At 47.8% G+C, this 12,500-nt stretch overlaps 1 protein-coding gene across 1 annotated transcript in view; it reads left to right on the forward strand.

Annotated features, from left to right (window-relative positions):
• The window catches only part of SDK1 (sidekick cell adhesion molecule 1), a gene marked incomplete at both ends in the record, with an annotated part of 886,211 nt that overhangs the window by 711,256 nt on the left and 162,455 nt on the right, over positions 1–12,500 (forward strand). The window contains 2 exons of the mRNA XM_080702238.1: positions 2,590–2,782; positions 9,496–9,594. Of these exons, the coding sequence (XP_080558364.1) occupies positions 2,590–2,782; positions 9,496–9,594 (292 nt within the window). The remainder of the gene's footprint in view (positions 1–2,589; positions 2,783–9,495; positions 9,595–12,500) is intronic.

A 12,500-nucleotide genomic window follows, 5' to 3' on the forward strand; every position in this document is an offset into this window, starting at 1 on the left:
TTATCAAGGAGATAGCTCATACATAAAAGAGCAGTTTCTTATGAGAAAGGCCCTTGGTTTTCAGTGGCCAGCAGGAGATCTGTCAGGGTTGATTGGAGTCAGTGTGTGCCCAAACCCCTGCTTCTTGGAAGGGGATCCTTGCAGCAGAGCACAGGCACAGAGAGGGGGGCGCAGATGTATAAGGCAGGGACTCCTGTCCAGTCAGAGGCTCATTCCTCCCCACTTTCTACTTTGGGGAGAGTTCTGTTTAAAGAACTGAGCCTGGGCCAGGCACAGTGGCACTTACCTATGATCCAAGTACTAGGGAGGCTGAGACAGGAGCAGAAGGATCACAGGTTCCAGACCAGCCTCAGCAACCTAGACAGACTCCCAGCAACCTCGCAAGAACCTGTTTCAAAACAAAAGCTAAAAAAGAAAGGGAGGGAATGAGGGAGGGAGGGAGGGAGGGAGGGAGGGAGGGGGAGAGAGAGAGAGAGAGAGAGAGAGAGAGAGAGAGAGAGAGAGAGGAAGGATAAGGAGAAGGAGAAGGAGAAGAAGGAGAAGAAGGAGAAGAAGGAGAAGGAGAAGAAGGCGGCAGAGAGAAAGAGGAGGCAAAGAGAAGGAAGGCAGGCAACAGGCAGGCCTGGGAGCGTAGCTCAGAGGTAGAATGCCTTGTGTTCAGCCTCCAGAAGCACACACACACACACACACACACACACACACACACACACACACAATTTCCCAAACTATAGTTTATCTTTCCTTGGAGATCAACACCTCCTGGTTGAGTTTGACAGCCCACCCTCATGTTGTATACAGCACATCCACTAAGCTTCCGTGGCAGGAGACCTCAGGAATATGGCTCCATCCTCTGCTGGAAACTGCAATCATTTCAGCTGCAGAGGGGACCATTTCCCAGATACACAATTCATTTTGTTTTGCCAATTTGTGTTCAACTTACTAAAACACTATTTGTCTGCTAGAAAGGCAGACCTAGCTGGAAATTTCCCCCACCTTGCCTTGTCCCTCAGAAGTATCTCAAGCCAGACACTCTTTTGAAAGAAAATCGTACCAATCAACCCAGATGCTCTGGCCCCGACTCTCCTGCCAGGTCTGATGAGGAGACCACAGTGCTCATCTGCTGGCTCGATGTCAGTCTCCTCCGAGCAGACCCACGTGTGTCCTGCAGCACGCCAGCTTCAGAACTAATTAGTACTAGAGGTGTTTGGTGTCAAAGGAATTAGAAGTCACACACATACATAATGTTGCCAAAACATGAAAGCAACTTTCCCTGGAATATGTATAAATATTCTAGTCCTTTAAAATGTTAACCAGTCTTCTCAAATCCTTTTCAGGAAACTAATGTGATATAAAGTATACCTTGGCCTGGTGGCACATCTGTAATCCTAGTATACTTGGGAGGCTGAGACCGGAGAAGCCCAGGTTCAAGGCCAGCATGTGGTGACTTAGTGAGACCCTATTTCAAAATATCTCAGAGATCCAGGTGTGGTGGGCACACCTCTAATTCCAGTACTTGGGAGGCTGAGACAGGAGGATTGCAGGTTTGAGGACAGCCTCAGCAAGTAGTACAACTCTCAGCAGCCAAGTGACACCCTCTTTCAAAACAAAAAATAAAATTGGGCTTTGGAGGTATAGCTAGCAGGTAGAATGCCCCTGGGTTCAAGCCCCAGTACCACAAAAATATGCATAAATAATTAAGATTGTTCCTATGAAGTCTTTTTGAGTCAGCATAGATGCCTATCTGGAGAAACATTTGTGTCTGTCTCCTTATACTGATTCAGGTGAGTTTCCAGCTTGATTTCAGATGTTTTCAACTTGACCCCTTACTATTAAAAAGTATATGTTCGCCAGACATGGTGGCGCACGCTTGTAATCCCTGCGCTTGGGAGGCTGAGACAGGAGGATCGCGCAGGTTCGAAGTCAGCCTCGGCTACTTAGTGAGAACTTGTTTCCAAATAAAATAGAAAATAGGTCTGGGAGTATGGCCCAGAGGTAGAAAGGCTCTGGGTTCCACCCTAGGACCACAAAAAAACAAAAATGCACTAAAAAAGCATATGTTCTATACATGCATAAGTAGAGAAAAGGTGAGGGTTTGAGAGAGTTCCATTATTCTAATATGAGTTATTTTTTACATATGTATGTATATAATATAGGTGTATACACAGTTATGTACAACAATCTACGAGCTACCTTTCCAGTTCAACGTTTCTTTGTCATACTGTTGGGGATTGAACTTAGAGGCGTTCTCCCTCTGCGTTACACCGTCTGCCTTTTTGTGTGTGTTTGTTCATTTGTTTTGAAACGGGGCCTTGCTAAGTTGCTGAGCATTTCGCTAACTGCTGAGGCTGATTTCCAACCTGTGATCCTCCTGTCACAGCCTCCCAGGTACTGGGATTATAGGCATGTACCACTGCACCTGGTTCAAATTTAACTTTCTTGAAGCGGCATTATATGATGTAGTGTTCGTGGCTTTATTGAATTGTGGCGGTGTTTTCCTTAAAGACAGACTAATTTCAAAATGAAACCCTACTTCAGACTTGCGTGAGGAACCGCAGTCACAATGCGCCTCTTTTCCTCTCCCCCTCCCAGCTCCTGGCATGGCCGGCGGATGTTCCCGAAGCAGTGGTGGTGGTCACCATTGCCCCGGACTTCCATGGCATCCACCACGGGTACATAACGAACTTGAAGAAGTTCACGGCTTACTTCACGTCCGTGCTGTGTTTCACCACCCCGGGAGACGGGCCTCCAAGCACACCCCAGCTCGTGCGGACTCATGAGGACAGTGAGTATTCCTTGTCTGAGTCCATGCACCCTCAGTCACTTGTCAAGATGTGGCCGCTGCGGTGTCCATGGACCGCAGTGCCTTGCAGGATTTGGCCAGTTTGCCCAGTTTCTCCCAGTGTTGACATCTGCAAGACTTTAGTACAGCCGGACACCCAGGATATTTGTATGTGTGTGTGTGGTACTGGGGATGGAACACAGGAGCATTTTACCTTCAAGCTACACCCCCAGCTCTATTTTTTATTCTTTATTTTGAAACAGGGTCTCACTGAGTTGCAAAGGGCCCCACTAAGTAGCTGAGGCTCTCTGTGAACTTAGATCCTCCTGTCTCGGCCTCCCAAATGTTGGGATTACAAGCCTACAACACCACGTTCCGCTGACATCCAGGATTTTGACACTGATGTTACTCACTGGCCTTATCTTGCTTCCTGCAATTTTATCTGTTCTCATCTGTGCACATGTGGATATTTGGTTTGTATAATTTATCACATGTATCTGTTCATGTACCCACCACGACAGCCAAGATCTTTAATGGTCCTGGCACTGCGGAGACCCTTTGGGTTTCTCTTCTACAAACCCGCCACCGTCCTTTCTTTCCTTTCTATCCTGTATGCCTTTTCTTTCTTTTCTTGCCCTGTTTGTGGCATCTCGACTTTCTGCTACGGGTTTGAATGGGAGTGGTGAGCGCAGGCAGGCCTTCTGGCCTGGTCCCCACCGCACAGGGAAGCACACGTTCTTTCTCTGTGTAGCAGGACAGTGGTCACAGTCACGCTGCATCAGACTGAGGCCGCTGGACGCTGTCGCACTCTCGGTCTGTTGAAAGTTCCCGTCATAGACAGATGTTGGATGCTTTTCCACGTGCTTTCACTGCATCCGTTGATATGATCATGTGGTTTTTCTTCTTACCTTGTTGATTTGTAGGATTACACTGATTGGTTTTGAAATGTTGGACCAGGCTCGCGTCCCTGGAATAAACCCCCCTGGTCACGGTGCAGTTCTTTTGATATGCTGTTAGAGTCACTTGCCTGATATTTTGTGGAGGATTTTAGCATCTGAGTTCGTAAGAGAAATTGCTCTGTGGCTTTCTTTGCTTTCTTTTTTTCTTTTTCTTTCTTCTTTTCTTTTTTCTGGTGGGTTTTTTTTTTTTTTTTTGGTGCTTTGGATTTGGTATTGGAGTAATTCTGGTCTCATAAGCGTTCCCTTCTCTTCTGTCTTCTGGAAGAGATCATGTCAAATGTGTGTCAGTTTCTCTTTAAATGTTTGGTAGAATTTTCCAGTGAAACTCTGTGGGATTGGATATTTCTTCTAGTGGGGGGGTTAATTAAAATTCAATTTCTTTAATAGCTATGGGACCATTCAGGTTCTCTGTTTCATCTTAGTTGTGGTTTAGTAGTTTTTGGTATTCAAGAAATGTGCCTCTGAGAGTTTGAATTTATGAGTGAAAAATTGTTTATAAAACTCCCTTTTGCCGGGGGTGGTGGTACACACCTATAATTCCAGTACTTGGTAGACTGAGACAGGAGGATCATAGGTTCCTAGCCAGCCTCAGAAATGTAGAAAGACTTTGAACAACGTAGTAAGACCCTGTTTCCCAGAAATAATTTTTAAAAAGGAATAGGGGTAGCTGGATGTGGTGGCACACGCTTGTAATCCGTGCGCTTGGGAGGCTGAGACGGGAGGATCGCACAGGTTTGAAGCCAGCCTCAGCTGCCTTAAGAGACCCTGTTTCCAAATAAAATATAACATAGGTTTGGGAGTGTAGCCCAGAGATAGAAGGCCCCTGGGCTCCATCCCCAGTACTATGGGAAAAAAAAAAAAAAGGGATAGGGGTATAGTTTGGAGGTAGAATGCCCCTGGGTTCAATCTCCAGTAACACACACACACACACACACACACACACACACACACACACACACACACACACACTTATTTTTTATCTTTTTAATGGCTGCAAGAGCTATAAAGATTTCTCTAATTTCTTTGTGTGTGTATATGTGTGTGGGGGGGGAGGGGGTTGTGTGTGTGATACTGGGGATCCTAGAAAGAAACCCCTCTACCTCTGGGCTACACTCCCAGACCTATTTTTATACTTTTTTATTTGGAAACAGGGTCTCTTAAGCCAGTGCGGCTGGCTTCGAACCTGTGCGATCCTCCTGTCTCTGCCTCCCAAGCGCGGGGATTACAAGCATGCGCCACCACGCCCGGCTCTATTTAATTTCTGATAATCTATGTCTTCTGTCTTTTTAATTGTGTCATTCTTTGCAGGTGTTCATCATTTATATTTATTTTTTAAAAGAATCAGCTTCACCGTTTGTGGTGGCACACGCTTATAATCCCCACGCTTGGGAGGCAGAGACGGGAGGATCATGCAGGTTTGAAGCCAGCCATGCTGGCTTAAGAGACCATTTCCAAAAATAAAAAAGTATAAAATAGGTCTGGGAGTGTAGCCCAGAGGTAGAAGGGCTTCCAGGAACCACAGTACCACCCACACACACACACAAAGAATCAGCTTCTTGTTTCACTTATTTTCTTGTTTCATTTAGTTTTTTATTTTTTCCTGTTTTATTTATTTATGTATTTATTTATTTAGTGGGTGGTTCTGAGAATGGAACTCAGGGGTATTCTACCTCCTAGCTACCCACCCCCCAGCCCTTTTTTTTTTTTTTTTTTTTTTTTGCAGGTCTGGGAATGGAACCCAGGGCCATTCAACCTCCGAGCCACACCCCTGCCCTATTTTTTATTCTTTATTTTGAAACCAGGTCTTGCTGGGATTACAAGCATGCTCCACCACGCCTGGCTCTATCCTTTATTTTGAAACAGGGTCTCACTGAGTTGCAAAGAACTTCACTAAGTAGCTGAGGCTGTTCTCGAACCGTGATCCTCCTATATCAGCCTCCTGAATTCCAAGCGTGCACCATCACACTCAGCTTATTGTCTCCTATTTTTAACTCCATCAATTTCTGTTCTTTATTATATCCTTCCAATTGTTTGTTTTGGGTTTATTTTTCATCCTTTTTCTAATTTCTTGAAATAAGCATTCATATTATTAATTTGAAGCTGGGTATAGTGACACATTCCTGTAATCCTAGTACTTAGGAGGATGAGACAGGAGGATTACAAGTTCAAGGCCAGCCTCAGTAACTTAGTGAGACCTTGTTTCAGAATAAAAAATAAAAAGGGCTGGGGGTATAGCTCAGAAGTAGAATGCCCCTGGGTTCAATCCCTACTACCACACACAAACGCAAAAGACAGTAGCGGTTTGCAGCCTTTCCTCATTCCCTTTGTAAGCATTTTAGTGCTATAAATTTCACTCTCAACGCTGCTTTAACTGCATTGCACATATTTTTGATGTGCCATGCTTTAGCTTTTATTTACTTCTCTATTTTTATTTTCCTCAAGTTTCCCTGTTTTCCCTATGGATTATTTAGAAGTGTGCTACTTCATTTGTTTAGAGATTTTCCTTTGTCTTTCTGCTGTTGATTTCCAACCTGAGTCTATTATGATCAGAGAATACACCTTGTCTGACTTCAGTTCTTTTAAATATGTTGAGGTTTGATGACCCAAGATGTACTCTAGCATGGTGAATTTTACAATGAGTGTTTTTTATTTTTTATTTTTTTATTTATTATTATTATTATTATTATTATTATTATTATTTTTTTTTTTTGGTGGTACTGGGGTTCCTGGAAGCCCTTCTATCTCCGGACTACACTCCCAGACCTATTTTTACATTTTTATTTGGAAACAGGGTCTCCTAAGCCAGCGCACGCGCGGCTGGCTTCGAACCTGCGCGATCCTCCTGTCTCTGCCTCCCAAGCGCGGGGATTACAAGCGTGCGCCACCACGCCCGGCGTACAATGAGTGTTTTTTAAATGTGTATATTTTCCCGGTAATGCTGGTACATACCGCGAATCCAGATTTAAGGACAGCCCCCTTAGCAACAGAATGAGACTTTCAACAATCCAGCAAGATCCTGTTTCCAAATAAAAAATAAAAGGGACTGGGACTATAGCTCAGAGGTAGAATGCCCCCGGGTTCAATCCCCAGTATCTCACACACACATACACACACCCCCAAAAAAAGTTTATTTTGCTGTGGCATCTCTTTTAAAGTCCTAAATTTTGGACAGTCTTCATCAGAGAAGTAATGAATCTGTTTAGAATCTTCAAATTGAACCACCATGTTTTAATGGGCAAGGAGCCTCTTTATTCAGAAGGATACAGCATTGCCATCAATGGAACGGAAGGTGGGATTGAGGTCTGCTCTTAGAGCGCAGCCTTTAAAAGTCACTTCGCAGGGGCCGTGGTGAAGTGGCCTCTTTTGTTCTGTCGCCAGGGTGGCTGCAGTTGGCTCTACCTGCAGCAGGCCTCATTTCCCAGAGCGCCTATGGAATACGGACTTGGTAGGGGAAGGTAGGTTGTAAAGAGAAACAGAACATGAATCTAAGCCCGACATCGCCAGCTGGTCCCAGCAGAGCCAGAAGACGGCATATTTGGGCAGGAATCCAGGAAGCAAGAACACTGCAAATATGAAAGGAGCAAAAAGCTTTCTTTGCTACTCCATCGATCGAAAAAGAACGAGGCAGTTCAAAAACCTGTCAGGATGTCTTTCTGGAGGATGAGCTGGTCCTGACAGCCATCCTATTTTGCCGTCTTCCACATGAGAAAAGTGGCGTTTGTCAGAGCGCTTGAGCTCAGGCGTAAAGTCTTTGGCAGGCTGCACCCCGGTGAGTGTGGTTTCCAAGGCTGTTACCATTTTTTAAAAATCACAAGTTGTGTTAGAAGGCTTTGTCTGGAGTACCAGTTGGGAACCAGGTATTGAATTCATCTGAAACTCTGCCTCTGTGCGAACGGGGACTGCGGGGCGAGTCTTCTCCGCGGGGACCCCACAAGCCCTCCTTTACTGCAGGACAAGTAACACCCTGAACTCCAGGTGCTCCTATTTAAGTAAAAAAGAAGAAGAAGAAGAAAGAAATGCATTTTCTAATGACTAGAAAGATCTCAGCGTGGCCCTACCCAGCAGGTTCATGAGGGAGCTGAGGGCACGGAGCTTTCAATAGGAGCGGGGCGTTCCCCACCTGGCCAGCGCAGGCACTCCACTGGCAGCACATGCCAGCCTGTCTCTCCTCCAGGGACCTGCCTTTCCTCTTCTGTCTCCAGTCCTGCCTCAGGACCACCCCTTCTTCTTGTGCTGTCTTTAGGACTTTGTCCCTTACATATCTCCTTGGGTACCCAGAGGAGTAGGTGTGGGCTAGGGGGCTTGTCAGAGAGGCGATAGATAGGCGCTGTGGGCCACGGGGAAGCCAATGCATCTGAGCAAATCCGCTGCATTTGTTGGGACCTGGAGACTGGAGCACCTGGGAGATGCTGCAGAGCACCTGGCCTGTGGACCTCAGAGCCCATCTCTCCAGCCCCCTCCCAAGTTTTCCTTTCCCATCTGTTTCCCGAGACCCTGCATAGCCACCACTGCTGTGGCTGGGCAGTGTCCAGTGTCTGCAAGACACCACTCTTGGCAAGCTCACCCAGGTCACCTCTGGGTTGCCATGTCTTCTTCTCCCTCCTGACGCCCATGATGCAAGGTGGACTGACACCCCCCACCCATGGCAGCTATCAGAGCCTCAAAGGGCTCTAAGCTCAAGTCCACTACCCTATGAAGTACTGTCCTCCCACAGGGCCCTTGTTCTCAGTCCTACTCTCCTGTATAGCAAGCAGAAGATTAATCTAACCACCTATAGGACCAAGCCCTGTGCTCCGTGGCCAACTCTTGAACAAGCTGTTTACTGGACCAGGCCTGTGTTTGGGCTCATAACTCATGTTCTGGCCTCTCAGGCCCTCTCTCAGGTGGCAATAACCTAATATTTGGACCATATCCTGTGATGATAGGATGCTACTGCTGCTAATTAATGGTAATAATATCAACTAATGTTCACTGAGCATTTCCACAGTCCCTGGGGCCTGCTAACACCATCATGCATCATGTTTTATTAAAGTTTATTCTCCCAGTTACCTGGTGGAGTTCTTATTCTTCCCACCATTTCACGGATAACAAAAGTAAGGCTTGAGAGTTTAATTGCAGAGTTCGTGCACAGTGTAGCCAGGTCTCCAACCCGGATCTGCCTTCAGTGTTGACCCTGACGCTGCTGCTCCACCGTGCCTTAGCAGGAGAGCTGCAGTGCACAGAAACCCCTGGCAATGGGACTAATGGTGCTGGCATTTTCTCCAGTGCTACCTGCCCCTCCGGAATCCCTCAGGAAAGGGGTCAGGGCTTGGAGCCTGGATCGGGTCTGGCAGGCATTATCTCTGGGCCAGGTGAGGGCTGAGGGCTGCTGGCTTTGCCTCTGAGTGAGGCTCCCCTTCTTTGGCGTCCTGTTGTAGGATACTCCATGCAGGTGGCTGTTCTTCAGGATCCACCAACCTGGCTATTCTACTCAGATTAGATCAAGGAGAAAGACAGAGAATGACGTGTGCCTACATCTCCCACTGCCTGTTACTTCAGTTCTCTGTGGCTGGGATGGAGCTGGGCAAGATAATTTATGTGATGTCTTTAACTCCAGATCCCTTGTCCCTTCTGTATGTTTTTTTCCCTGAGGTTTCCTACAGGTTTCTGTTGGTCCTGGCTCACCACTTCCTTTCTGTGTTAGTACTTTCCAAGTAAATCTGATCAAAAGAAAACTGGGCTCTTGTGCTAACAGATGCCTTTATTTTTAATTGGTAGAGCCAGGCGCTGTGGGACATCTGAGCTTCACGGAGATTCTGGACACATCTCTCAAGGTCAGCTGGCAGGAGCCCCTGGAGAAAAATGGCATCATTACAGGTAAGTACCCCTATCTTCTGAAAAAGCAAATAGCAAGTGTGCCCAAACACAAAGACATGGCTTCAGCTTCAAAGAGAACTCTGAGAGTGGACCCACCATGGCCCTCTTGGGGATAGCTGCAGTGTCTTCCTGGCCCCGTGGCAGTCACAGCTCCTAGGACCCAGCAGTTAGGAGGTGTGGGTCATTTCTATGTGTGGGCAGCAGGCTCAGAGTTTGGGGGGTTTATTCTTATATTCACAAGCCTAGAAAATCTCTTTGATCAATCAGAACCAGTCATTTTATGAAATATTTTCCCACATGCATTTATCTCACTTAATTACCACAGCAATGCGATAAAGATGGGTGTTCTGATCATTCAGATGAGGAAAGAGGGGCTCAGAGAGGGTGGCGGCCTTTGCTTCACTCAGAAAGTATGCATGGAAAGCCCACTGTGTGCAGGCAGATTCCAAAAATGCAGCCATAATGCTCACCTGCCACGAGAGACCAGGCCAGAAGTCCAGGTCCCTGGCTCCAAATACCATGTCTCCTCCCCTCCCCACTGCACCTTCAACAAGAAACTTCAGGATTCGAGAGGCAGGCGGAGCCCAGCGCCCCAGCCTCCTCTGGTTCTGAGCTGTGCTCAGGGTGGACCCTCTTTCATGGCCTCCTCCCAGGGCGTATACTGCCTCTGGGGAAACAGCTCACTTTTTGTGGGGTTTTTAATGATTTTTATTTTGTAGAAGAGGTTTCTGAAAACCATTTGGGTTAAAGCTTAATTTAAATCTTAGTTGAAAAACATTCTTAGACTGGGATATCCAGCATCTGCTTTAGCCTCAGGTGCAGATGGGGAGGGCCTCCTGCTCCGGCATGGGGCCTTAGCTGACCTCTCAGGCCCTCAGTGTGAGCTAGGGGCTGCATCATTCCCTCTGCACTACTGAGAGTTGGCTGAGGCATGTTGTATCAAGGGGCTAGCCCACCTAGTCCTGGAGCAGTTCAGACACCAATGGGCAGCTCTTTCCTTTAAAAAAAAATTATATATATATATATACATATATATATATATATAATTTTTTTTTAAATTCCAAGCAAGCTACTTCATGCTCCTGTTGCCTGATATGCATGTGGAAGGCACGGGCCCACACTCACCAGGGACTTTGCTCAGGGCACGCCATGACCCACCAGGGCTCTTCCTGGGTGTTTCACTGTTGAGCCCTGAGGGTCCAGGTGGCCTTGGCTCTGAGTCACGTGAGAGTGTTCACTTTGTGTCCTCCTCCAGGGGCCTGTCCTGTGGTACTTGTTTCTGCCCAAAACTGCCATGTGTGCAAAGAAGGACCACTTACTCATCTGCAAATTACATTTCCTGTAGCTGGCACAGTGGGGTTCACTGGAGTTCACTGCAACATTCTGATGCCCCAGTGGATGCACTTCCGGGAACTGACCCACACCACCCTCCTCTCCCTCCCTCCAGCAGCACCTGGCCCCACCCGCCACTACTCTTGGGTACATGTTCTGCGAACACTATGTCCGTCAGAGCCCCTCACAGCGTGGGGAGCTCAGATCGCACACACAGGGCCCTTTGAGCTGATGCCTCCCGAAATCCTCACATCCAAATAAAGTGAGCGTATCTGAGAGGCCCTGCCTTCGAGAAGCTGATATTTTGAAACACCCACTCTCGGGGTCCTCACTTCGGGCCTGGGAAGCAGCACTGTGGGACCTGGGCATCATGCCCCGATCTGGTGCCAGGAAGTCCCCTCAGGCAGGGCGGCAGGTGCGCAATGTGCAGGATGAGAAAGATCCTGCCACCCGGCGTGGGAGGAAGTAATGAAGGTGGGACAGGAGGGACGTGAAGGAGAACAGGGACCCTGCTCAGTTCATATTGCTTCACTCCACACACAGATGGACAAACAGACTCGGAGCAGGAGGGTGAACACAGTCAGCAGGAGACTGTGTGTGGAGGGGAAGGCTTTGCAGCCCTGGCCCTTGGGGACAGCGCAGGCAGAGTCACACACACCACCAACTTCGGAAGCCAGGCTGGCAAGGGAGAGAGGCCGGCCTACGTCACGGTCATGTCGGCCTTCGAATCAGCCCACCATGTTCTAGGACCCTGGCTGAGACTCCTGGGCAGACAGCTGGACTCGGAGGGTCCTCCCCTGCCACAGACACATGCGCATAGCTCACCTGGCCCCTTAATTCTTGTCTCAAAGCTTCAGGAGAATCCCGGGCAGGATCGCTGAGCTCAGCCAGCAGTTCATAGCTAAGCAGTGGTCACCAGTCCTCTCTATTTATGAGCCTCTGTTCTCACCAGCTGATAAGGGCTTAATAAGCTCATCTTCATATTTTATTTAAACAAATACCTGTAGTTACAAGCAACCATCTATTGCTCACTGTGGAACTTGACCTTTGGTGCACTGGCTCTTCTGAATTGGACTCTGCCAGCCTGCCCCTGCAGGGCTGAGCCTGGACCGCCAGGGAAACACGCAGCCAGCAGCGGGCAGGCTGTATCCTCGGCCCCCTGAGCCTGGCCTGTGTTCCTTTCCATTCCTGCCCACAGCACAAGGCACACCTGTGTCCCCAGAAGCCACAGTGGAGTCCCACATTATGCCTGAGCAGCATGTAGAGGAGAAGGTCCTACCATGTGAGATGGACGTCTGTGTCACTAGCCGGATGTCCTCCAGTTGTCTCTTTGAAACAACTGCTCTCAGCACAACCCCCTGGCTCTGGATGCTCTGCTCAACAGGGAACCCCTCCCCCCAATTTACGTGGCTCCCCTCTGGAACATGATGGCAGCAGAGGGTCTATTTGCACGGAAATAATAATAATTGCTTAATAAATATTAATAATTGCTTAATAGAAAGCCTGTGTTTGCAGGCAAACCTGCTCCTCAGAGCCCATTTCAGGGGGCACTGGTGCCTGTCCTCTTTCCAAAG

The sequence above is a fragment of the Muscardinus avellanarius genome (assembly GCF_963383645.1).
Source record: "Muscardinus avellanarius genome assembly, chromosome: 10".
NCBI lineage: Eukaryota > Metazoa > Chordata > Mammalia > Rodentia > Gliridae > Muscardinus > Muscardinus avellanarius.